Here is a 27,517-nt window from a genome sequence, read left to right as displayed (position 1 = left end):
ACATTTAAAAACATCTGGAGGCACATCAAAAATAATGACTCAAATAATGACTTGACTCCTTAACATTATCAAGCCATGTTAAGAACAAAGAAACAAGTTACCAGTTGGCATCACAAGCCTCAGCCAAACACAAGACACAGAACATAAGACCAAATTATAACTGAAGAAAAACAAAAATACATCACTTGGAAGAACATGCAGCGCCAGATTAACTGACCTTAAAACCAGACAAAAAACTTTAAAAAGACCATGACGAAGTACAGACTGAATGACCGTAGTCCGACAGTAGAAAGATGGACTTCCTAAAACCTTGTCCAACCAACATAAAGAGACATTCTTTCCAACTTTTGGAATAATATACACTGGCATTTGAAGGTCTCAACAACAAGGAGAAATTACTCTTGCATCTGGGGTAGAGCTGGCTGTTAAATATGTTCCTGTCTGCCATAAAAATGGACAGAAAGCAGGAAATAACATGAAGTAAATCAAGCAAACAAAGTGGGGTTCTCTATTTATTTATATTGCTTTATTATAGATAAACAGTCACCCACATATCTGAATCGGTTTGGTCTCGTTTCTGCCAGTGTTTTTTGTACTCATTATTATTTCACCAGCTTAAACAGTGCTTTGGAAACACATCAAGCGACATGCCAACCAAGCCCACTGAACCAAATTGACAGTGTGAGTGTGAGAGTGACGAGGGAGGAACAAACGAAAAAGAGAAAAAGAAACAGGGTGGAAAAGAGTTGACTGCTTCCTCTTCATCACCCAGTAGGAGTAGCAACCTAAAAATAAACCTGCAAGGACACCATATGCTCCTATGCTCCACAACCTCTCCTCTTTATCCCTCACTCTACCTGCTCTGACATCCGATTTTCTCCTCTCTCTCTTATCTATTCTTCTGTTTTCTCTCTCCTGACAGTACCCTGCATCGACAGAGTCTGCTCCACATAACAAAGGCTGCACTGTCCACTGCTAAGAAGCGGTAAATTGATCTTCTTTTACTGTCTGCTGGTTAAATCACTCAAAATAAAAGCTGCTTTGAATGTACAATCAAATTACAGGATTGGACGTCTATGATAAACCGTTGTGCCAATTGTTGCCCGGGAGCCTAGCTTTCTCCCGCGACCATCAATCAATCAGGTGATGCTGATCAACGTTGAGCGCTTCCCCCAACATCCCCTTCCTCAGCCAATCATACTTCTGTTGTTGAGTGCCCCAACCAATTTAGCCCCCGTTATCTAATCCCAATACCTGGAAACATAAATATTCAAATTCTTGGCATATTTCCCCTCCTGGTGACCGTTTTTTAACTTCTTTGGCTCATTTTGGGGGCAAGGGTGAAAAAAATAATAAAGACCTTGAATCTCTCATTTCCTGTGTGTAGGTCTGGCTCGCATGCTGTGTTATGTTACATAGTTACCTCCTGACTGGAGGCTGGAGGTCTTTGAAGGCATACCAGGCCTTATAAGTCACCCTGGGGTGAGACTGGCTGTTTGTGTACAGTCATGGTATGCAGTGGCAGTGACGAAACTTGTTTTTTTTCCAGGTGCCAAGCTGTTTTTTGTTGTTGTAGCAAAATCCAATCAGCCCCAGTGTGAGTGAAAGTCAAAATGGAATCTGTCTTATCTATTCCTGTGTACATTGCTTTGATTTTTTTTCACAAAGAAAAACACAGAGGCCTCAGCCCACAAAGATGCCCTTGTGATAAAGCACGGACGAGTGCCTGCTTCTTTGCAGGAAAACTGGCAAATAGAAACGCATCCTGCAGATGTACTCCCTTTCAAAAGTGGTCGTGGCACGTTGAGCTCTGATGAAAAGACAATGTAATCATCTCCATCTCCAGTTCCAATTTTTTACTCTCATCCTGTTAAATCCCTCCACAATCCTCTCCTTTCTGCCCTCCAGCACTCTGCATCCCCATTTTACCTTTGTTGAAACATTTTCCGCGATGTTTCATCCAATCAAGCTTCATCTTCCCACTCTTCCTGCATCATTTTCCGATCCAACCCCTCCCCCATCACGACCTATAATGTCCTTTGTGTATTCCTCCATGCATCCATCTATCCTTCCTTCCATCTATTGATCCCTCACAGCTATTCATCCATCAGTCTCTAAAGCCAAGCTGTCAAGGAATGTAGGGCAGCTACTGTATAGGTGTTTCAAGACCACTTCTCTCTGTTTTGCCCCAAGGAATGTTGCACTCTCAATGGGGTTATTGTCTTATCACCCACCCCCACGCACTGCTTCCCTGTTGTCTCTCACTGTGCATCATCCTGGCAAAGATAAGCTTGCAGCTATCACTGTGCAATCCTTAACACAATGTGTGAATTCTCACAGTGTAAGATAAAATTATACAGACAGAGAAAGGGACGTACAAACAAAAAAGGGATCCAAGGACAGACCATGTCGGTCATTGGGTTTCTTTTTCATACATGACTTTATCCCTCTTAAGCTTGTTTTGGTCATGAGCAGCGGATTTCAAGACGAATCGTGTCACCAAAACAACATGCTGACGGAGTGTTTAGCAGACAATGTGTTGTTGGTTTTGATATACTGTGTGTTTTCTATAATTTTATATCTGACCTAACATAACTGGTTGGTAAGTTTTCTACTCCAATCACACAGGTTGCTGCTTAAAAAGTTGTTTTTAGTTTAGTTTAAAAAACGATATGTTACTAGCAACAAGCTAAGTTGTCATTGCTACAGTGCTAATGTTACTGCAGTTCTACTACTACTAAAACAAATAAATATAAAAACCCAGGAGGAGTACCAACTGCATGGACAACCTTTCGCCAAGCTAGCTGTTAACTTTCCTGTAGTCATACCAAGACGTATCATAAAGTAAGCTATAGGAAAATTATAAATTTTTTTATTAAAGGGGATCGTACCGCTGTTCTCATAGGGGACGAACTGAATCGCTCTGCTCTGTCGTTATTTCAGCTGCTTGTGGAAACACAGCGTTAGACGGCTCAAATAGAAAAAGGAAATATGGAGACGGAAAGACATGGGACTGATCAGTCTAAGGTACCAACAGGTTTGAGATTATATAACAGTGTTGTTATCAACCTCTAGCATGGATACAAAAAAAAAAAACAAGTTCACAAATCCTCCGGGATGTTGCACAATTTTGTTAAATCTTTCTTGTTTACAGTACACAGCCAACTACCAGGTTGTAGATGTCCAATTTACTTTGGGTAGCAGTAGCACAGTCCATAGGGAGTTGGGTTGGGAACTGGTGGGTAGCTGGTTCAAGTCCATGTATGGACCAAAGTACGGAGTGTGGATTGGTAGCTGGAGAGTACCTCCTGGGCACTGACAGGTGCTTTTGAGCAAGGCACCGTACACCCTTACCGCTTAGGGCGCTGGTCTAGCACTGGCAGCCCACTCACTCTGACATCTCTCCATTTGTGCTTGAATAGGTGAGCATGTGTGTGTGTGTATTTCAGGTCTGTTTGTAGTGATTCATTTCCCCACTGGGGATCAATAAACAGTATAAATTAAATTTATTATAAATTACTTCTTCTGCCAGTTGTGCAAAATGTGTTCCACTTCGTTAACAAGACCAATCTGATATGAACACAGTTTGATTGTGATGGAATAAAATAGTTTCTCCAAAACCAAAAGTGCTTCTCCAATCCACTGTTGGAAATGTGTGTTCATTTAAATATTGCTTAAACAAATCATTTTCCTCAAAGGAAAGCTGCATTGTTAAAGCAGCACTAAAGGCTTTGTAGTGTACAAGAGAAAGGAAGAAGGGAGAAAGGGTGGAAATAGTTAAATTTGTCAGTTAGTCTTCATAGAAAGGGATTTCTCCAAATGTCTCTTCATTCTCTGGTGCTCTGAACTTTTTTCAGGCATGATATGTTGCACATAAAAGCTTCTGGCGCAGGGGTTTGGCACATGTGGTGTGATCACAGAGTTACGTCAACCATAGCACTTGTGTAGTGTGAATAAGAGGCAACACTGTAACACAGGTCTGACTCCGGATGAATGTGAGATTCACTTCCCTAGAGAGCTTTCGCTATAAAAATGCTCAGATCACACTGCTGCTGCTGTCACAAACAAAAACAAAACTATATCCTTAATTAGTAGTAGGAGCAGTAGGCCTACAATTGCAGGCAGTGTGCTCGGAAAATTACTAAAAGGATTAAACAGAAATAATTATTATAGTATTATATAATAATGCAATACAAAATACAATAAAAAAAATTCAGCTGGTGCTTAATAGATCAATAAGCTCATAATTTCAACTCTACACGCAAGCAATACTGCAAATATATACAAATGTACAGTGTGTCTACAGCCGATGTTTGTATGACAGACGTTAATTCATATGCAGATCTATTGGTTCATAAAGTGGGACACACAATCACATTAAAAGACCAGACTGAAGATTAAGAAAGTCTGAAGATGAATCCAGGTGCTTATATTGATTAGGATTCTGACTGGTTTGCTAAAACGTTATGACTGGCTACAGCCACATGTCTAGATGAATGTGAAGTAGCAATACTGTAAGTCACAAGGAAGATACTCGGGGTTCTAGCAGATAATTGCAACTCTAAGGTGTAATTACAACATGTAACACGTTGAGAAACTGTTGTACTTGTTTCCAGTGGGAATCAACGTTTAGCAAAAAAGAAATCCTCAGATTAGTACTACTTTATTAATTCTAGTGTGCTTTTCTGCCTGTTTTGTTGTTATTTTCTCTATGACAAAAGCCTCATAAATATATATATATATATATATATATATATATATATATATATAATATATATATATATAAAAAGCAGCCGCTGTATACTGTGTATCCAAGTCTCCCCTAAAATACCATTAGCTAATCCTAATAAGAACCTCATTATGCTGTGTGTGCAAAAAATCCCACTGAATCTAACTGTTGAGTAATCCTCTAGCCCCAGATGTATGAGTTGCAGCGTTAACAAAGATCAGACAAACTGTGTACTTGCGTTTGTATGTTTGTGTGTGTGTGTCAGAGAGAGAGAGAGAGAGAGAGAGAGAGAGAGAGAGAGAGAGAGGAGAGAGAGAGAGAGAGAGAGAGAGAGAGAGAGAGAGAGAGAGAGGAGAGAGAGAGAGAGAGAATGTATGTGTGAGTACTCAAACATGTGTACGTCCAAGTGTTTATCTCAATGAAGACAGGGATTAAACCACCAGTATGCATCAGTGATGTCACCATCCAAAACAACAACCTCTACGGTGCGATGCTGGCAACGGTCGCCGGGAGGACCGATCCTTCTCGACAACGGCGTAGGGGGATTAGGCATGACAGACACGGGCATCTTAATTGACAGGAGCTCATCTCTAGTGTGTGTCACTGTGTGATTGTGTGTGTGTGTGAGTGCGTAGATGCAACTTTTCAATAAAAGGAGGATAAGGAGACAAAAAGAAAGAGAGACAAGAAAGAGCAAAGAAAAGCCAGACAGACATCATGTGGTGTCCTGAGCTCACATTACATCATTCCCAGCTGTTCCGTACAAAGCATGGCTACAGGAGGAGATGGATCATAGATGGATTACAAATCCCTAGTTGCATTGGAAATAAATAAAATGAATCATCTCTGCTGGCAGAGATTTTGAGACAATATCTAGATTACATCTTAGTCTCTAAAATACATTAATCAAAATGAATGTATTTTGGAGATGTGAGCTTTTCATCTTTGCCTCTTTGCACATGGAAGCTAGGACATTCCCAGTCAATTGGAACCACAAAATGTTTTTTTTATATGGTATGTGTTTATGTTGGTTCAATATATTGTGTATTAAGTATTGACATCAATATTGGTCTGAAAAATGAAAAATGGGTTGGTATTTAGTTTTTACAAAAGCAGGAATAATTATAAAAAAAGAAAAAGGAAGCACTGCTGACTAAGAAAGACTGCAGCCAGAGTATTGATATATCATAACACAAAGGATTTTGTGACAACAGTATTAAGCTGATAAATACTACACTGGTTGCACATACTGATACTTGACTGTGTTTAACTATATGTAGTACCATTACTAATACTTACTATTGCAGTACTATTATCTTACAGGTTTTTAACCATTTTTAGCCAGCCAAAATAGACACACACTGCCTCAGAGGTTTTACTATTGCACCAAAATGAAAGTACCTCATATTTGTAGTACTTTGTGGCATAAGTGTGAATTTTGGACATACTGTATCTCAAGCAGAAAACATTGCCTGGGCAGCTTCAAGCTGTATCAGACATTCATCTCACTGTAACAGTAGTCATCATGCAGGAATAAGAGCACCCCCCCGCCACGGCAAGCAGTCAGGATTTAGCGAGTGCATGCTCATATTTGGCAAGAAAGCCAGCTAGAGTGCGTTCTAGAACTTCATGCATTATTGGATGCTTTCACAGAAGTGTGGGCCGTAGCTGGGCTGTTTTAATATTGCACTGCGAGAGAGAGAGAGAGAGAGAGAGAGAGAGAGAGCATGCATGCATGTATGTATGTATGTATGTATGTGAATGTTGAAGGGGGTGAATCATAGCCTTCAGTGACAGCTGCTTTTCCTTCCTCCAAGGCTGCGACAGTGGTGATGACAACACTGTGTGTGTGTGTGTGTGTGTGCACGGGCATACATATGGTGCACAGTAAAAAAAAAAAGAAAGAAAAACCTGGACATTTACCGCCTGACATTTACCAGGCAAGGCAAGTCCAACAAAAGACATAGTTGAGTTGCATTATGGGGAATGTAGGATCCAGCATTTCTGGCTCTTGGATCTCTTCTGCCTCTTATGCATCAATGTTGAAAATTCGTGTGTGTGTGTGTGTGTGAGAGACTGAATATTCACCTGCACATGTGCACATAAGAATGTTTAAATATGTTTAGTATGACTTTCTGGGAGCTGATGAGACATGGCGATGGATTGTGTTATTCAACCGGCGGGAGTAACTTTTGTCAGTTCGATCTAACTATGCATTCCCAAAAGCCTTAAATATAGCCATTCAAAACATATTATCTAAGCCTACAAAAGCCCACCAGCTCCCACTTAAAATTCAGTCTTCGACAGCAAGTTGCTCACTTCTATTTCCGACGCATAGTGCTCTACAGCTCCCACTCATCTCCTCTGCTCTCCTCTCTCCCCTTTACCTCTTCAAATGTTTTCTTTACTTCTTGCTACACTGCTTTTTTCAGTCTTTTCCTCTCCGTCTGTCTTGTGAGCTCTTGAACCTCCAATATTTGTCTAGAGATACTCTGCCATTCTCTCTCATCCACTTTTTCACTCTGTTATCTCGGCCATCCTTCATGCAACTAACTCGTCATTTTTTTCCTGTCATTTGTGTCCTTTTATCCGACGAGCGCCTCCTCCTCCTCTCTCGCTCATGACTCGGTAACAGTCATGACTCCTCTTGAGTTGTCTCGGTGGACCACGGGAGAGGCATGACCCTCAGATTTAATGAGGAATTCAAAGACGAAAGCTGAAAACATCTTTTTTTTTAATCTGAGAAACAAATTTGAAATATGTTGAATCCATTTAACATGAATCCATTTAACTTTCACTACTACAGTAGGAATACTACTGTATTTTCATTCTTTACTCAATCTACTCTATTACCAGGCCCTTTCATCACCAAGCGCGAAGAAGTTAATCCGGGAGCTAAGTCGATTCTCTCTCTCCCACACACACACACCACACCACACACACACACACACACACACACACACACACACACACACACACACACACACACACACACACACACACACACACACACACACACACACACACACACACACACACCACACACACACACACACACACAGTTAGAAATTGGATCTCACAACAATGCTACACAGCAACACAGCTGCTCAACATGCAACCCACACAACCGAATGACTTACTAACCCGGCCAAAGGCTTACATACAACGTACAGCCTGACAAGCTGTAAAGCTCGGAGGACAAGTACTCAACTCGGGCACCAGCTCCAGGTATCCTGTATCATCGCAATATCAACTGCCGCAATAAACACATCACAAAAGGCTGCGACTTATCGTGCAAGAGACTCAGAGACTTGTTGTTCAAAAAAAGGAAAATTAGTAGAAAACAGCACTTTAAAATGTAACTGTCATTCTTTTTTTAGTGGTGCCTTTTATGCCCAATTCAATAAGCAATTTGTTCAATAAAAGAATTTTGGAAATGATCTTCTCTTATTTGTTTTCAATTCAAGAAGCAACTTATTGTGTTTTAGCAGAATACTAAAATTCAGCAGAGAGGCAGAACTGAGTATACTTTAATATCTGTTCATTTATCTCAAGTACTATCATTATGGAAATATTCAAGGTTATCGCATATTGCATATTGTTCTCAAATTATGCCGCCCTACAGTGGAGTGAAAGGTGCTGTAATATTACAATAGTTCACTGTGGAGATATGTACCGTAGCTAGTAGGTGTTTTTGAAGAGAGAGGACTGAGCAAGCCTCAACTGACTTGAAAAACACCCGATCAGACTGGAGGTCTACGGCACACTGACTAGCAAAACCAATACCCAGCATGCATTACACTTCAATATCTCCGACTTACTAGCAGAGCATCAAAATCTTTGGTTCAGTGAGAGTAGATGGTCTCACTTTTGTCCTTTTGCTGCCATGGCGGCTGCTACACCAACCACCCGAAAGCTATGCTGCTGTCACTCGTTGCTGCCGCTGCTGCTGTTTCTGAAGTATTTCACACCTCCAACTAAGCATCCACCTGTAAACTCTGAGTCTATGCTCCTCTAGGGGTAAGTTATTCTAGTCACTCCCCACTGTTTCTTTATGGAAAGACAGAGCCTAGATGCTAAATATCAACTAGAACCCGACCGATAAAGGATTTTTCAGGCCGATACAGAATATTTGGTTATTTCAAAATCCATTATGCCAATATACAGTATGTTTTTAAAAAAATCAAGAAACATGTTACAAAACATATCACAGATTTCCCTAACATTAGTTATTTTTAGTTATTTATGAGTCTTCACTAAAATATGATAATTTGTAACAGAACAGAGGAATATCAACATATATTAAAGTTCTGATAAATAAAATGTATAAAAATACAAACTTGAGATATGAAACCTTTGTCCTTTGAACAAAAACACATTAACAAAAAAAAGTGTTGCCAACAGGGACGTTGTAGAGCGCCATCTAGTGGACAAACTATACAATGCCAACACTCATAACACATGGTTGAACGTCCGTTTTTATTTTTAAAAATATTCATTTATTTGTCATTATAAATGGTTCTGAGGAATTTTTTTTAATCGGCCATTATAAATGCTGACACCGATAGATCGGGAAATGCCTAATATCGGCCGATATATCTGTCGGGCTCTAATATCAACCCTGTACATATTCTACATTCACTCATTAATCCATTCCAGGTGAGTTAGCTGACAGATCTTTCCTGAAAAAAACCAGGTAAAGCCATCATAAATCCTCCCAAAAACACTAATCAATGCTTACCATCATGGTTGGGGTTGCCCAATGTCCACGGTTCATCCGAATCAAAGTGTGTGTCGCCTCCTATTCCCGGCCCTGGAAAGTAGGCGTGGGCCAGGAAGCCACCCTCGCCGTCAAAGGGCGAGCTGTCGCCATGGAAACCTGAGGCGAAGATGATGGTGATGTCCACATCTTTCTTGGTCCTCTCCAGCTCGCTGTAGGGCACAGCCTCGAAGCGCAGCGGCGTCACATTTTGCCAAACGTCAAAGGCTCGCCGAATGGCGTCGTGGGTCTCCTCTGCGCCCACTTTGGGCGTCACGTTCTTTATGCTGCGGAGACACGACGTACGGGAAGAAGAAATTAGACCGGGAAAACACTATAAGTCTTAGTAAAAATTGAATTGTCATTCCTATCAGACACACACCATTCACAGCCAGCCATTCTCACATCAAGGCGGCCCTTTTAAATGTGAGTCTCTCCTCACTGGTCCCTGCTACACTGATGCCGCTTCACTCACTGCTGCTGCTGCTGGCACCGCTTTGCCTCCACCACCCCAGCCTCCACCTTCCTAGTTCAATACATGACTCAAAGTTTAAATTGGTTTTCAATGGCTGTCTTTTGCTCAGTTTTTTTTTTTTTTTTTTTTTACCCAGGGGGGTTTCTGCATGGTGCTCCCTGCCTCAGCTTAGCATGCTTCTTGGCTGGTCTAGGAGCATTATCAAGAGTGGAGCCATCAGCGTCAAGCATACTGGTATTTTCATATTTTCATGTCAGGATGAGAAAATTTATTGTAAATTGGTGTGATAAGACGCTTGAGTTCTCTGAGCGTATGGTAAAACAAACCCACCAAGAGTAGCTTATTCTGCTGGATGTCCAATCGGAGGAAAAATGAAAGATTAGAATCTAATCAGACAAAGTAAATAGCTTCAAACACCTCTGATCCTTAAGATATAGTGATATGGAAACATTAGTTATTTTAGTATAACTGTCGCCAACACAAAGGCTGGAAAAAGACGATACTATTAGGACTGGGCGATAGGGAGGAAATCAGATATCACAATATTCTTGACCAAATACCTTGATATCAATATTGCGGCGATATTCTAGGGTTGACAATAGGCGCTTTAACAAAATATCGTCACACTTATAATTTAGATAAATAATCATCAGTAATGTGGACATGTAATGTCTATGTGGGAAAAAGCCAAATAATAGAACAGCAAGAACATTTTGGTAAATTCAAAAAAGTACATGACTTTACTGTAATGCAGCCTTTAAAACCAGTAGAAGACACAACTTATGTCATATCACGATTCAATTTCCAAAATCTAAGACGATATCTAGTCTCAAATTACCATATAGATATAATATCACTATATTGCCCAGCCATAGATACTACTGTCTGTCAATCTACATGATCACACTATGCCCCCCCCCCCCCCTCCAAAAAAATCATCACCACCACTACTTTGCTGGCATGCTGTCATTTCAGGCTAATTGTGTCCGCCAACAGAGACCTAAACGGAGCGATTTGTGAGAGAAAACAGCTGAGTCCTCTCCTGCCGGCTTTGAGATGCTGCAGGTGTGGAGAGGACAATTTCCTACCACTGGAATTTATTTTCTAATTAAGGATTATCAACAGCCCACTGCCTGCTGAGAGCCCCAGTTTGGTTTGGGCAATCAGGAAAAACCTCACTCAACTTCATCCTGAAAATATCTCAGTGTCACGCTCTATTAAAATTGGGTCTCTCTCTCTCTCGGGGTAGGTATAGTTCACATCATCCAACTTAGACTCTTGTAAACACTTGTATACGTTGTGTCTTCCTGTGTCTGTGGTGCAGTGTCCAAGTTGGGGGGAAATTTGGTTGGCTGATGTTCAGTTGATGAGTACAACTTCTTCCTGCTCAATAAGCTTCAAGAATCCCCTTGTTTTCCTCTGGTCCTGCTTGTTTGGCAGCGACTCAGTCTGTAGGAAGATGGGTTGTGAACCGGAGAGTCGCCGGTGCAAGTGTGACTGACACTGAAAATGTATAGCTAAAACGCCCACTGCAATATTTGTGGATTCATTGCAAGTGAGAGCATCGTCACAATATTTAACAATGTTATCACACATCGCAGATTTTCTACATATCGTGCAGGCCTAGTGTACACTTTGCCACCTGCTCTCTTTTGTTCCCTTTTTCATTTTAGTTTAGTTTGGCTGCCAGGCTGTCATTTTCCATAATAGGAATAAATATTATCAGAACGTCTTTTGTCACTGACTTTTGCTCATCTTCTGAACGTTTTCTGCATGGTGAGTAGACTGCTGCAAGGCACATTTTTATATACTGCATATTAATATTGTATGTAAGCTCAGATTAATTATTGAATCAAACTCAGTGAAATGGAAAGTATAAAGGCTGGTTATGAAATATAAATAGAGTGCACAGAATAACCTGCAATGTTCATTTAAAATGTCCTAATTGCTTAAACCAAACCACAAACTGCTTCTATTTCTCTACTGCTATATCGGCTCTCTCAAGACGGACATGCTGACAGCTCACTACCATTTTAGCAAAGATGGGTTTGCTTTAAATACGCTCTGACTCTCACAAGTTCTGGCAAAACTGGCCAGCTAAGGATTTTCTGTTGTGACGGACGGACAGACACACACAAACACAGAGACACAGAGACACACACACACCTATAATGAACAAATTGATTTTATGTAATTCAAGTCTACAAGTCTACAAAAACAAACCATCGGACATATATCTGTTGAAAAAGGAGGCAGTGGCAGGAATGATGCTAATGCCCTAATAGTCAACAGCAGTGTGAGAACCTGGGATGGATCCCAAGTCTCTTATTTAATAGTCCATATCCATGATGTTAAACTGCCGGGATTGCTCTGGTGGCGCAGAATATTCTGGCGGATGGATGTCTTTTCACCAATGTTCATTCCCTTTTGCTTTCTTTGTGTTGGAATTTTAAACTATAACTTTTATGGTTAACTGCTCCTCAGGTCTCTGCAGGGTAAATCCAGGCAGCTAGCTAGACTATCTGTCCAATCTGAGATTTCTCTTGCACAACTAAAACAACTTTTTTACACGTTCCACTGAAACAAGTTCCTTCCCGAGGCTATTTTGCAGAGGCACAGTGGCTCTGTCCGGCACTTAGCGCCGCCAAAGGCGATCGTGATTGGTTAAAAGCCCGGAATGCCGTGTGGAGTAGCCAGAACATCCTCCGCAGTGCCTTAGAGGATGGTCAGTCAAAGGGAAACTACTTATTTAATATTTTCTCGCTCCTCACTTGAACTTTCTGGTCTGCCTTTGTCTCAAAGCTCTTATTCCTGCCACGAGGAACGAGGATAGAGGAGGGATCTCTGAGGAGCTATGAGCGAGGATGCACAAGAGCAACCTTCCCTGAAGCCGTGCACTTGAAAACTGTTGCTAACTCCGCCCATACAGCCGACAAATTCAAAGTGTGTGGTCACTCACCCTCAGTCACACCTGTCGAACTCTCCTTCCCCTACGAGCCACTCTAACTCCATCTTGCAGTTGAAAATATTAACTTCTACCACCACGTTTTCTCCGGACATTGTGAACAGTGGTAATCCGTCCCCCTACTGCCAGTCATTAGCAATAACACGTCCTCCACTCTATTCTCCTATTTAGACTATTTTACACTATGTTCACCAACTAGTCACTAACTTTTGTCTGTCTGCTGTTTCTTACTGAAAACACCTGCCTTTTTTGGGCTGTTAAACCAAAACAATGAGCAGAAAGACGCTAAAAGCACAATGAGCTGAAAGCAACAACAATCCTGTTTTAAGGGCTTTGTTGTTGATTGTAATCTGACTTGCCATATAATTTGTGATGAATAACAGTCCTGAAACAAGCATGAGTAATAAATGCTCTTATCTCAAGAGTTGCCAGTACTCTTGAATAACAGACACAATCTTCGAACCTGAAGTGTTGTTAGTGCGATGGTTGGCTGTTGACTAGGCAAACAATCTCCGTCTGATTGGGGCCACTTATGGAGGCAACACAAAATGGCTCTTTTGAAGTGTTTATGGAGATCTGCAAAGTACAAGACAATCCTGCTTCATATACCAGCTGACCCAGAGAAAGTGGCACGTTTTCAATGAGAAAAAATGTTGTCACACCCCGTGGGTGTGGGATTACAACGAAAGGCCTTAGCAGCAACTGTGGCCTCTTGAGAAATACAAAGATAGTTTAACTTGATTGTATTTACCCATCATAATGAATGCAGGGTCTGTTTTAAGGGCAAGAGAGAAACATGCAGGGAGAACTGTAGGGATGCCAAAGCTAAGTAGGGCCTCCCCACAGCAAGCACTGGATGTGGTTACATGGAAACTAGCACACACCTGGGGCGGCCATGCATTTGTTATACTTTCCAAATGCCAGAGTTGGTTTGTTGACAACTATTTCTGTGCCATTTAGCTTACAATCTGTAGGATGAAGAAGGTTTTTTTAGGGAAGAAAGAGCGACTTCAGTCAAAGACCTCAAACTGGATTGCAACTGGACAGTTGCACCTTACCCAACTTAGCCACCAGGAGAAATATGACAGATTCAATTATGAAAATGTTACACATGGAAGCATTGAATTCCCTCTTACTTCAAGTTTAACTTAAAGGACACAGTACAAAGTGGAACAACGCAGTCATTATATTTCATGTAGTGGGCTAAAGATTTAAGAATTGTTGGTTAAACCTATTTCAGTCTTTTTGTTGAAATGCAATTACTGAAAAAAATAAAAATAAATACTTAAATCTATTTAAACCTAAACTTTACCAAATACTTTTATAAGCAGTTAGCTAAACAAGTGCTAATGTAGCAGCCCTAACTCTGAGCAACTGTGCAAGCTGATGCAGAGCGACTCAAGGTGGTGTTTACATTTAGAAACCTCTGACTGTATCGTCTGTTTCTTGCTCTGTTTGGTGAAACAGTGTCACCATTCACACATCTTAGATACTTCAATAGGTTAGTGGAACATTACATTTTGATTAAAGATGTCTCAATGCCGATCACAGTATCGGATCGGAGCAGATTTAGTTTTGTTTTTTTTGGCCACTCACCAGTGTCTGTCCATATACGGTCTCGTAAGTTGCCAGCCTGTGGCAACAAGTGAAAAAGACTCGGTATCAGCACATATTTATTATTTTAAAAAGATCGGACCGGGAGGGTCTAAAAAGCGGATTGGGACATCCCTAATTTTGATACTTATATCTCGAAATGGTAAAGATAAATATGGAAATGTGACACAGAACTGTTAATGCTGTTAAACCACTTTTCAGACAATATAAAATGTGCTACATTTTCTAACTACCTCCATTGCACCAATTTAAGTTAAAAGGAGCAACTGAAGGCACATCTGAACACACACACAGACACAACACACACACACACACACACTCTCTTAAAATGCTCCTACCTTTTGATTGAACTTGCGAGCAAACACAAACGAGCAGGCATGTACTCTCACAGACACACACACACTCAAAATGCTCCCACCTTCTTACATAACCCTAATCTGTCAGAGAGCACCCTCTGCTTTCCACTGGGGTTTCCTCCTCTCCTCTCAGCTCATCCCTATCTCTCTGCAGCTGCTGCTTCTCCTCCAACACCTCCCCCCATCCCACCTATCTCCTCCTCCACTCTTCATCAAGGCTGCTCACTTTCTTCTTTTTAAAGTCAGTGCTGTCACAGATAAACCAAGCACTCAAGAAAAATTAGCTCCAACACTAAGAGGTGGAAAAAGTACTAAAATAAAAGTTACATTTAAAAAAAAAATAATTGTAAAACTAGTGGGGGTCTCTTCTTTGTAGTGAAAATAGATCAAGGGGCCATAAATCCCAAACTATTTTGTTTTTAATTAAAGAAAAGCCTATACAAATGTATACACGTGTAATAAAAACACAGCACGTCACACATGACGTTTCATGCTACAATCCTCTCCAAAACAACTTCAGCCTTACCTTTACCATTCACACTGCTGATACATTTGACTAATGTTCACAGCCCAGACTAGCAGCTAGCTTCTACACACCTAAGTAGTCCGTATGAGCTAATTAGATGTATTCATTTAGCCAGTGTCCTACATATGTTGTCCTAGGGGCTGCTAGTGCTAGACAAAAATTAGCAATGCCACAAAACATGCCTGGTAGGCAGCCTAGCTGCTAATCATTTGTCACTGTAGCGCAGGGGTCATCAACTTTATTTTTCCAAGGGACAGAATTTTTCTAAGTAGACACTACAGAAGACCTATAACACACGCTTGGTCGTTTCCTTTAGCGTCCTATAACACACGCTTGGTTGGAACTATTTGTGTCCCTTTTGATGCTGTTAAGGAAAAGCTCGTGGGTGGGCTTACGGTTCCGTGACTCATGGGAACGGGCCGGTTAAAGAAGAAAGCTGCTTCTCTGACAGGCGGCATTAACAGGACAATTAAGGACACACGCGGGACACGAACCCCTCTCTTCCTGGGTGAAAGTCCTGTGTTTGACCATCCACAGAATCCTGGCGTGTGAATAGAGATGCAAATGCGGGGGGGGGGGGTACCTGTGTAATGTTACCTGCTGTAAGTGCTTGAAACGCTAAATACCAGAATGCATTTGATGATGGCTGCTGTAGTGGTTCGGGGCACGATTTTTCTTTCTTTCAGTTTTCGTTATTCAAAGTTTTTTTTTACTCAGTAACGGATGGGATTAGATACAATACTTCACTCAAAACATAATCAAGTACATTTTAAAATAACAATTTTAAAAACTACATACAACATACACAACAAAACTACTCAGTAACATGAGTAAATGTATTTCGTTACTTTCCACCTCTGCCAAAACCAATCCCAGTGTCATTTGTTTTTAAAAGAGCACAAATCTGGGCAGTTCTGCCATCGGTGATATCCAGTTCTTACTTCAGCTGTAGGTTGTTGATCCACTAGATTATATTCAGCATGTAAAACTGCTTATACATTTAGCCTCTGGGCAGAGCAAACATAAAAGACAAGCCCACTTCTTGAGGATTATTCCATGAAACATGGAGCTGGGGGAAAGAGACGGTATAGTATGTAGAAATATAAGTATAATAATAAGAATCTGGGCTACTGGCCTCACCCAAACAACGAGGGAATGTTATATAACTTGTGAATTATTAAATTAGTGATGTGATCTCTGGTACATGTATGGCTCTTCCATGTACACTCTTTTCCCATTTGTGGTACATGTTGAGAGGATAACGTTGAACTTTAGTTTAATCTGAGGTTGCGCAGCTTTTTGCCCATGATTTAAGTCTACATGTAGTTTTCAGTAGTTTCTCCTTTGCTCCACGAGAGGGAATGGGGACATTTAGAAGCACAAAGGCCTACAGACAGGAATCCATTTTTTTAAAGGCAGATACAGAAGAAAAAAGCGAGCCAGAACTGTATGAAAACAATAATAGCAGCCAGAATATTTTTCTGTCTCTTCTGTATCGTATTTTGTATCTTAATAAAAAAGGTCAATGATACCGGTTAAGTCCTGAAGCCCTGTTTGTGTGCAAAGGCCTGTGTGTGTGTATGTGTGTGTTAGTTATTTCTTTGGGGCGGTAAGCAAAGACTGGGTTAATCTTGTTGAGTGGATGTATCACAACATGACAAAAGTCCCGTTGATGGGTAGAGTCTGTGTGTGTGTGTGTGTGTGTGTGTGTGTCTTTTCTTGTTTAACTACATTTGTGGGGTCCAAGAAAACAGGAATACAGAATACTTGTGGGGTCCGAACAGCTTTGTGGGGCCAAAATGTTGGACCCCCACAACTTTAAAGGGCTGTTTAAGGATTAAGACTTGGTTTTAGGATTAGGGTTAGAATTAGGTTATGGTTAAGGTCAGGGGCTAGGGAATACATTATGTCAACGACGGGTCCCCACAAAGATAGTGAGACGCCCTGTGTGTGTGTGTCTGTGTGTGCGCGTGTGTGCGCGTGTGTGCGCGTGTGTGCGTACATGCGTGAGTGGCGCTGGGATTTTCTGTGCATATCAGGGTGGATTTGGTGATTGGAAGGAAATTGGATTATTATAAAAATGTTGTAGTGAGAACGCCTCTATATTAAGCTAACAAACTTGATCAGCATAATCTTGATATATTTAAAACCACCTACCTGTATGTGATATGTTTATGCTGCCACTTTTGTCCTGTAAGGGCGTACCGCCGTTTCCTGACACTGAATCTGGATGCACCTCCTATCTGGTCAGGAACGCCACATCTGGGCTTCCTCATCCACCTACAGGAAAAATGAGAGGACACCAATCAACACTGAAGATACATTGATCGTTATGCTATGGGTGCATAGTTTGAGTGTGTGATGACTCATATCAAGTCCTCTGTGCATCTGTATGTGGAAGCAATTCGATAAAGGATAAAGTGTTGGCAGGCGACGGATAAGATTCATACAAAACACATACATGATAATGCATGAATGCACTTTATTTAATTCAAAACCTGAACACAGAACACATGCAATTTCTTGTTACTCCCAAACTGTACAAGAACACATATTCACTCAGGAGTGACACACAAAGACGCCTCACCTTATTGTGCTATCGCTGCATCGACAAAGAGAAGCAGAGGAGGAGAGAGAAAGACAGTTAGCTTATCACATTTCACTCTGTTTCAGACCAGTGGTTGAACAGCTGTTAGTCTGCATTCACACCGCTCGCCACCACATTGCCACGTTACAGTTCAGTGGCCAATTTGAGCTCATTGCTATTTGTAGCACGGCTGGCATTTCAGTGTTGGTGGGGACAAATGTCAGTGAACACTGGTTTTAGTGATTTGCAGGTAAAAGGATGTCTGGTTAAGGCCCCAGGGTTAAAACTCTAATCTGAGCTACAGTTGGTTTTAAAACAAACATGGAACTGTAACTACTTTTACTGTATATTATTATCTAATGTGTTTTATTTCTAATACCACATTAATTCTTAATGCAAAGTATATTATATTTCACAGTATGTAAGCCTCAGGTGGGTTTACCCTCCACTACACCTCCGTGTGCACAACAGGCCACATCAGAAAGACTCTTCTTGCTGTTGAAGTTACAAAAAAATGTGAGTTTGTCCTCTAAATACGAAGTGTTCTCCTTGTCAGTTGCTTGTCTGCGTTCAGGTTTGACAGCTTGTACGAGGAGCAACCAAACGCTGTCCCCGTTCTTCCCTCTCTTCCACTGAGTATTAATACTTTGGCATTTTGCAGTCTTTGATCTGACAACAGAGGGATACTCTCTGTAAAAGGCCCCTTTGATCAAATGAAAATCCACCACTTAATCCATGTTAGGGTAATTTGGTGTCTGTCAAAACAACTCTGGTTGAAGACGACTTCACCATTTTGTGAGTCTAAACACTCTTTTACCGGTCCTAGATTTCTGCATGATTCCTGGCCGTCTTGACGAAACTCAAAAGTTCCATATTGTGGCATCTTTAAAAAAAAGGTATTTAAAGTGCAACTCACCCTATAGTGCTGCTGTCCAGAGACCCTGTGACATTGAGGCCGTAGCGGCGCTGCATGGCAGCGATAGCGGACTGCATGACTCGAGCAGAACGCAGCACCGACATTCTGGGGTCTGCAGGAGGAAGGTAGCCATACCTCTGGAGCCATGCCTGTGGACAAAAGCATGCAGAGACAGGGGGAAGGTGAGACATTATTACTTTACATTAGGGCTGGGCAATGTATCCATATTATATACATATCAATATATAAGGCTGGATATCGTCTTAATTTTGGATATCGTAATATCGTCATATGGCACAAGTGTTGTCTTTTCCTAGTCTTAATAGGCTGGATTACAGTACAGTGAACATACCAGACTGTTCTAGCTGTTATATTATTTACCTTTACCCACTTAGTCAGTAGCATTACTAAGTGGGTAAAGGTAAATAATACATACTGATGATTCATATTTTGTGAAAGCACCAATAGTCAAACCTACAATATTGCCAAAATATCGGTATTAAGGTCAAACGTATCGTGATGTTTGATTTTCTCCGTATTTACATCCAGTAAAGGGTTTCCGGGTGAGAGGGGAATAGTTCATGAGTTAGTGAGTCAAGTCTTTTCAACCATTTAAAAGGCCTTTAAGATACAACTTAACATGACAGCTAGAGATACAAAAGTAAGAAAAAGATCTGCAAATCACCAATCTAAAGGCAGTTTTTCCCAAGACGTTTTGGTACGGAAAAGGCAACGAGTAGATGGGGTGAAATTTCTATATGAGTTTATAGCGCAGAATGTCATCTGTTATCATGTCATTTGACTTGTCAGGGAAAAGGCTTTAGTGTAATAGAGCTTTCAGTGTCGCTATCAAATCCCGCCAGAGGGAATCACAGCTCAGATCTTTGGACCAGGGAGAAGATGGGGGATCGGCTCGGCTTTCCCACAGAAGAGGCTTTAGGGATTTGGATAGTCCCAGCCTCTCTGTATTCTCTCAGTCTTCATCATAAAAATGGTAAACACATTTGCCAACTGCTGCGTTTAGCAACACAAAGCCAACCAACCAATAAAAAGAAAATACAAACAATTTAGACGAAAAAAAAGGTATTGTTTGAGGTGTAGAGAAACGACAGAAAAACACAGGCCAAGAAATCTCAAAGACGCAATTAACTGTCAGGCAGTGTGTTTGCCTCAAAGCTTTTTATTCATCACTTAGCAACGCTGTGCTGTGAAACCTGAGCGCTATTCTCGTACACGTCGTGGAGCTGCTTCAGTCATCCTGGAGGCCTGCTGCTCAGGATAGCATACACACTAGGGGTGCAAGATATATCAACTCATTGTTATTGCATAAGTATGCATAAGTATGCAATATTTTGTTTATTTGTGGAGCAATGTGTCCCGTCCATTGACTGTGTGGCTCAGTTGTGTTTGATTTAAAGCCCGCTTGAAGCGCTACAATGATCATGTTTCATTGGCCAGTTACCGGGCCACTTGCACGTTAGTGCATGTCAGGGCACGGGGGCCACTACGTGACAAATCCTATGGAGCGTACCACGTGTGTGCATATTTCAACAGAGTGACAGTGTAAGTCAAGAAATAGAGACAACAAAAGGGAACGAAACAGAGAAGAGAAAGAAAAGTTGTGTCCTGTTCTCTTTATTTATTTTTATACTGTCCAACCAGTAAAACATGTCCTGTTCTGTAGACATGGTCCTTATTTATTTATTTATTCATGTTGGATCAGTCCAATATGACCATCAGTTGAAATAAACCTTGTGTTGTGTTGGTATGAATCTATTTTGATGCGTTTTCCCATAACCTTTGTAATTTTACATGTTTAAAAATATTGAAATGAATATCGATAATCAAAATATTCATAATCAATATCGCAATATCAAATTTTTCAATATCGTGCAACCCTATGAAATTCAAAGGGGGGGAAGCGTGGTGTGAGAGCGGCAATGCAATAAAAGGCAAATCATTATTGGAACAACGGAACGGCTTCTGTCACAGCGAGCGAGCCTCGTCTCAGGCTCCACGCAGCAACAACGAGCTCTTAAGAAACTCATAAGACGGGCTGTTTGTAGATATTCATAAAGTGCTACAAACTGGGACAAAAAAGCCACCTGTTACAGACGTCAAAGACGGAAATCTGATGATCTGATTTTTGGTTGCCTAAAAGTTCACTTGAGCTTGGAGACTCAGCTCACGTGGGAATGGGGAAAGTTAGTGAGAACCATTTCATTTCTTGCAGTGTCTACATATACTAGAAGAATGCCCAGGCACCTCAACACTGTGTAGATATGTGCAGCGGCAAATGGCTGACTACTGACTGTACAAAGCAGATCCTCGTTGTAAATGTAACTGTGAATTTTGAAATCTCAATACTGAGAAACCACATATGAACAGAGGTGAGCAAAGTTTTTTCACATATTGATAACTCCAATATTGCAGTGTTTAAAACAAATTCTTCAATATCAATATATAAAAAAGGTATAATGAGGGGATTGCCATTGGTAGATGGTAAAGGAATATTTCAAAATTTTGGGTAAAATCACTTTCTTGCCAAGAGTTAGATGGAAAGACTGACACCACCCTTATTTCGGTATGCTTAGTTTAGCATAAGAAAATGGGAGAAAAACCTGGCTCTGCTCATCAAGATAAAAAGAAATTCTTCCTCATAGCCCTTCTAAAGTTATATCTTTTCTTGTTTGTTTTTTGGACAATAAAACAAACTATGAGAAACGACAAGTTGCGGTTTTGCGGGGTGGGGCGGGAGGTTATGTGACGGACTGTTACGTGGTCGGGTTTGCCCTTCACTTAATTTTAATTAATTTACTTTGCAATAGTCTGAGTGAATTCATTGACTTTACTAACACTTCTTGAAGGATCTGGAAAAGACAATATGTAAAACACCTCATGTTGTAGGTCCCATGGTTTGCTATAAAATCCTCCAACATGTAACTGTAATCTCATCCAAAGGTTCCTGGAAAGGACTACATACATTGTCTGTTTTCTCCATAATTAGTACACAGTGTTCAATTTTCAATTAATTAAAGTCAAATTAAGTGCAACTGTAACCTAGAGTCTTTCAGTGACCTGCACACACAGCATGTCAGCTGCCCATTTGTAATTTTAGGCACGCATAAAACGCTAAATAGAGACCTTTCAAGTGGAAAATAATTATGAATGAAAACATTTATTGAACACCAAATGACATGTCTTTTCCAAAGGAAACTTCTTAAGAAATTTTGAGTGAATTGTGAACTGATACTGATTTCTTGTTGCTACGCCATATTGAATCCTATACAATTAAAGATATAATAGAAGGAACCCAAGGTGCACTAATACACAAGTCTGTCATGCTTCCATTAAAAGGGATAAGGAGAGAGGATCCTTCAGCATATGAGACAGACCTCATCTTTGCAGTTTATCTGTGCTGTGATTGGCACCCTGACAAATCCCTGATGCTCTGCCTCCCTACTTCCCGTCCCCCGAGGACGGTAGGAAGGCACTGCAGCAATCCCTTATCATGCCCAACTCTCGTCAGTGTCGCATATGTCAAAAATGTTGTGCATGGGTCGTGGTTAACATGTCTTTGCATCTTCCTGCGTGCCCAGGGTTCCTCCTTATTAGTCATTCTTTCTTCTACCATTTCACTCATTCACGGCCTTTCAGTTTTTCCTCCTTCTCGCTGGGTGCTCCGGTCTGCTTCGTTTATTCCCCACTGCCACTCTTTTTTTGGTCTCATACTCGGTGAGTGGGTAATAACATTTTTGTTTCCCTGTGTCAAGTCCTTACACTCCGAATAAAACTCTGAACTCTGTTATCTGACACACGCACACACACGTATGCACACACACTTGCGCACACTTGGACAAAGACACACTTGAAACATGAAACACTGTACTCTCACACAAACAGTGACACACACACTGAAGCCTAATGACACTAACGGAGAGCTCAGCCATGAAAGGAGATTGTGTGCTGAAGAAATCAGACAATACCAGAAATCACCAAAACACACTTATATGTTCAGGTTTTTATCCACATGGCGGAGTAATTTGTCCAGAGAACAGTGTATGAAGTCAAACTCATATAGAATGTAAAGCTTAAAAAGAATAATATGATTTAGGTTTGGAAAGCAGAGATGATTGATTGACCCTCTGTTACACCCTGCCAAGTCTGGTTTGTTTTGAGCTAATTTTCTCCTACAATTTCAGATCTTTCCCCCATTAAAATAGTAGCAGAGATCCCAGCATGCAAAGCTGACAGGGCATGTTTTGATCTCTGAAGCAGAGGCGAGATGGAGCTCAGAAAGGCGTGCACACAAAATGAAATTACATCTTTGTAACCCAGCAAACAGTACACATGAAGCGCAGTCAATGCAGACATTCAAACCTTACCAAATTCTTAAAGTCTTCCAAATCAGAGTTGAAACTATCAGAACTTGTGTTTATCCTTCCAGATCAGATCCTCAATTTAATTACTGTTAATCTGATTATACTAGGGCTGGGCGATAGGGAGAAAATCTAATATCACAGTATTTTTGATTTTTGATGTCAATACTGCAACAATACTGTAATGTTGACAAATGGTGCTTTCACAAAACATTTACACAATGGGATTTTTGAGAAATAATCATCATTAATGTGGATATAGTGGATAAAGACAAATAATAGAAGAGTTACAACAGTCTGGTAATCACTTTAATGTAAGGCAGCCTTTAAAACCAGGAAAAGACAACACTTATGTCATATTACAATATCCAAAATCTAAGACTATATCTGGTCACATATCACAATATCCAAATACCGATATATTGCCCAGCTCTAGATTATACCTCAAGCAACATTTACATGATATATTCACAATCAATTACAGGCATGCTTAACAATTATCTGTATAGCCCCAAAGCTTAATTCTTTCAAATCCCTTAAAGCAGCGGGTGTCACACACACTGAAAGATCTTGACTTGTTCTCTCTCTCTCTCTCGCTCTGCAATCTCTCCTCTTCTCCCCGTCGTGTCATTCTCTACTGCCGTTCCCTTGTCCTCCTAATGTCTACTTTCCCTTTTGTCGTCCTGTAATCATCCCTGTCCCTCCTTCACATCTCCTCTCTGACGGTTTGGCTCCGTTCTGTAACCACTGCCCACTGTAAATTCCCTGCTGGGTTTTGGGTGAAAGAGAAGGGAAAAAAAAAAAAAAAAAAAAAAAAAAAAGATACTGATGAAAAAGTATATAGTTTAGATGTGGCGCTGCATGTTTAGCCAACAGAAATTCAAACGCTATGCGGTTGTTTTCCCACTGCAGTCCTATATTGTACAACTGGTCGATTGGGCCGGTAGAGAAGCAATGTAATTAACACGAGCTTCAGTACATCAGATGGGTTTGGAAAACGTTGGGACCACTTTCTCTGTGTGGATGAAAACATTTCAGAATCAGAAAGGGACTAATTGAACATAATTTGCCTTGGTTGTAATATGAAATAGACAATCAATAAAATACAGAAACAAGTATGTCCATATAACTGTTATAACTGTTTAACATTAAGAAAGAAATGCAGGATTTTACAGGATGTTGCAAAAATGTTAAAAGGCCCTGAACACCCACACAGGTGTTTATAGTTAATGTGGCTGATTGGCCCTTATCCAGGACTGTGTGGGTGGGGTTAGACTGGGTGATTAACATCTTCCTGAGTCCACTGTTAGTGTTGTTGCACCTGTTAGGGCGGAACAAAAGACACTGTTGTCATCCTTATTGATAGAAAGAATTTGTGACCTAAGAAGTTCTCATCAAAGCTCTGAATCAGCCAGAATAACCGAAAACAACTGAGTGGGTGTTCAGAGGCTTTAAGAAACTAATCATTCTGTTGTCATGTCTGTTCATTTAAAATGAAGTTACAATTTAAACACGGCTGTAAAGACCCAATCTGCCATCTATACAGTGTTTTGAAATCCGGCTCAGAACAGAACATGACAACAAGAAAAGTGTTCTTATGGAAATGAGAATCTGCAACAACAAAAAAAGCAGGACGGTGTGTTTGTTTTCAGGAAGTTTTGGCAGTGTGTATTAGATGAGGCGGTGCGATGTGTTTGGGCTTTCGGACAATGCAGCCATTATCAGATACAGAGATGTATTAGAAAAGAGGGGAAGGAGAAAGAGAAAGCTAAGGCTGCTCTTAGATATGTCAGTCACTCAGACATTGACAGGATATTGAATAGTGTGTGTCTGCATAAAGGCGGGGGGGGAGTTAGAGAATAAGGTGGAGACAGATAGGCAGGACATGGAGGGTGAAGCTGTCACACTGGTTCCTTTTACAATAGCAAGACAGGGAAACAGCAAGACAGCGCAATGCATCAATATAGCAGAAAAGAGCAGCGATGGATACAGAATTATAGATACATGTCATACATACATACTGGGGCTTTTTGATTATACATGGTTATGTGCGTATTCCGACTTTTTTGTGTTCACTTTTATAAAGTTGGGGACTTTATTTTTTTAATCCCTAATATGGGTCAAGCGTCAAAAAACGCTGTAGCCTACATTTCCCATATCAAGACAAATAGCATATTTTCTATTATACCTCTCCTACCCGGTACATGTTCATATCTGTAGTCTCTGAGCCCAAGCTGAAATACCCCGGATGACATCACTAGACATCATCAGGGTTATCTTCTCAGATGTCCAAGTTGTGTGTCTTTAAGTTGTGACTGCAGTTTTAGTTCAGAAAGCGGCTGTATATCAACCACTCTAGATCAGTCAGATATTCCATATCTCTGCAATATTGCTCTGGTCACTTCAAAGCCCTAAAAAGTAAAAGGTACTTTATTGTTACATACACAACCGGGGACCAACTCCAGATCTGAGCCAGTGCCTTGATCAAGGACACGGAGAACCTAATACATATTTTTTGATGGTGGTGGAAACCGCAGCACCCGGAGGAAACCCACAAAAAGATGGGAAGAACATACAAACTCCACACACACACACACACACACACACACACACACACACACACAACAACCTGGATTCAAACCCAGAACTTTCTTGCTGTGAGGCCACAGTGCTAACCATTGGGCCACCGCGCTGAAATAAATTCGCTACTATTTGCAAAAGTTGCCACAGTGGCAGTCCCAGAATCAAAATACACACCCTCAAGACTTAAAGGAAAAACATAGGCTCAAGGCTCAAATATATTAATACTAAATACACTTTTAAAGATTGAATCAAATCTTTGATCTTTGTTTTCATCATGCCAAAGTTTATAGATTATGTCTCAACTTGCACGTTACTAGTGTTCCATGACTTCTTTAGGGAAGAGGCCAAAAACAGAAGGAGCTTGAACTATTACCATACAGGTAGAAAATATGGGGGAATAGCTAAAAGAATAAAGCTGCAGATATTTACTATATTTCAGAATACAGCACACAGCTGACTGCCATGGCGTATTAGTGTTTCACTACTTCCAGGACAGTAAGCCATCTTCTTTTAATCCTAGAGAGCGAAGACCCTAAAAAATGTGTTTTTCTAAATCACTACCAAGCTCTTTTGTACCATTCACTCTCCTATGTGCCCTTATCTCTGTCGGTTTTCTTTCTGTATCCTCCCTCTCTGCCGCCCTCTTCTCTTTCTCATTGATTCTCCGTTTGTCTTTGTGATCTATGGTTCCCTGTGTTCTGCCAATGTAAGGATTCCTGAGAGCAGGAGGCTCCAGCTAGACAGCCCTCTTTATTCAATAAGACAGGAAGTCCTCCCTGTCCTCTCTCCGCAAATGGATAACGAGGGAGCTTGTTCAATAGAGCAGCAATTTGGACTACTTGTCGTAATAATGATAGTCCATCTGGTGCTGCCTACGTTCTTGCACATTTAGAGTTGACACACCAAACCAAAAATTGTAAAGCATACCACTGGCCAATTGGGAACTCAGCTGTCAACCAATAGGATCCTTTCTGCCTCTTAGCTATGGATGCTGGGCTAAGGAGGACATTATTCCATAGGAGCATTAAAGGAATAGTTCTACATCTCGGGAAATATGTGTATTCACTTCTTTTTTGCCAAGCATACAATGCTGAGTAAATGTATCTGTTAGAGAACAAAAAAAGGCGTCTGGAAACAAATGATCCAGGTGACATGTTGTATACTGCAATGTGACAGGGGCTAATACATGTAGCTATCTTGACATCAGACAAAAAAGTTCGAGGTTTAACAAACCAGTAATCCTATTGCCGTGTTTGTGTGATGCGTTCACCCCAACTCTTACCCAACATCATGAACAACTCAATCAAACCAGCCAAGTGTGAACAATATTAAGTCTCATGTTTAATCTAATAATTATGCGGATCGAAAAATAGTCTTCCGGAAAGAGTGGTGTACTTTAATGAGGTAACACCAGAAATCAAGCCACTCTTGAAGTGGAAAGATAAGGAGTCCACCAGCATGTCCTGACGAAGGCTAACATGTCTGAAATGCATCAGTGTCTATTTTTTGACTTCTCCACACTTGATTTCACTCCACTTTGAAGTAGACTTCTCTCGTGCTTCTGATGGAAGAAGAGCCCAGCCTCGCTTCATGTTTTCACACACTTCTTCAGTGCAATTCATTTTCAC

General features: G+C 40.8%; 1 protein-coding gene across 2 annotated transcripts in view; it reads right to left on the bottom strand.

Moving 5' to 3' along the window:
• Positions 1-27,517, bottom strand: part of mmp16a (matrix metallopeptidase 16a (membrane-inserted)) — a 92,550-nt gene that overhangs the window by 48,157 nt on the left and 16,876 nt on the right. Inside the window, exons 2-5 of one of the 2 annotated variants that reach the window (XM_032503678.1) lie at positions 18,928-19,076; positions 18,012-18,026; positions 17,582-17,704; positions 9,471-9,775 (exon numbers count right to left, since the gene is read on the bottom strand). In XM_032503678.1, the coding sequence (XP_032359569.1) occupies positions 9,471-9,775; positions 17,582-17,704; positions 18,012-18,026; positions 18,928-19,076 (592 nt within the window). The remainder of the gene's footprint in view (positions 1-9,470; positions 9,776-17,581; positions 17,705-18,011; positions 18,027-18,927; positions 19,077-27,517) is intronic. The other variant, XM_032503679.1, reaches the window with a different exon arrangement.

Source organism: Etheostoma spectabile, chromosome 22, assembly GCF_008692095.1.
Source record: "Etheostoma spectabile isolate EspeVRDwgs_2016 chromosome 22, UIUC_Espe_1.0, whole genome shotgun sequence".
Classification (NCBI taxonomy): Eukaryota; Metazoa; Chordata; class Actinopteri; order Perciformes; family Percidae; genus Etheostoma; species Etheostoma spectabile.
The sequence above is the reverse complement of the archived record's forward strand: the minus strand, read 5'-3'. Positions and strand labels throughout refer to the sequence as shown.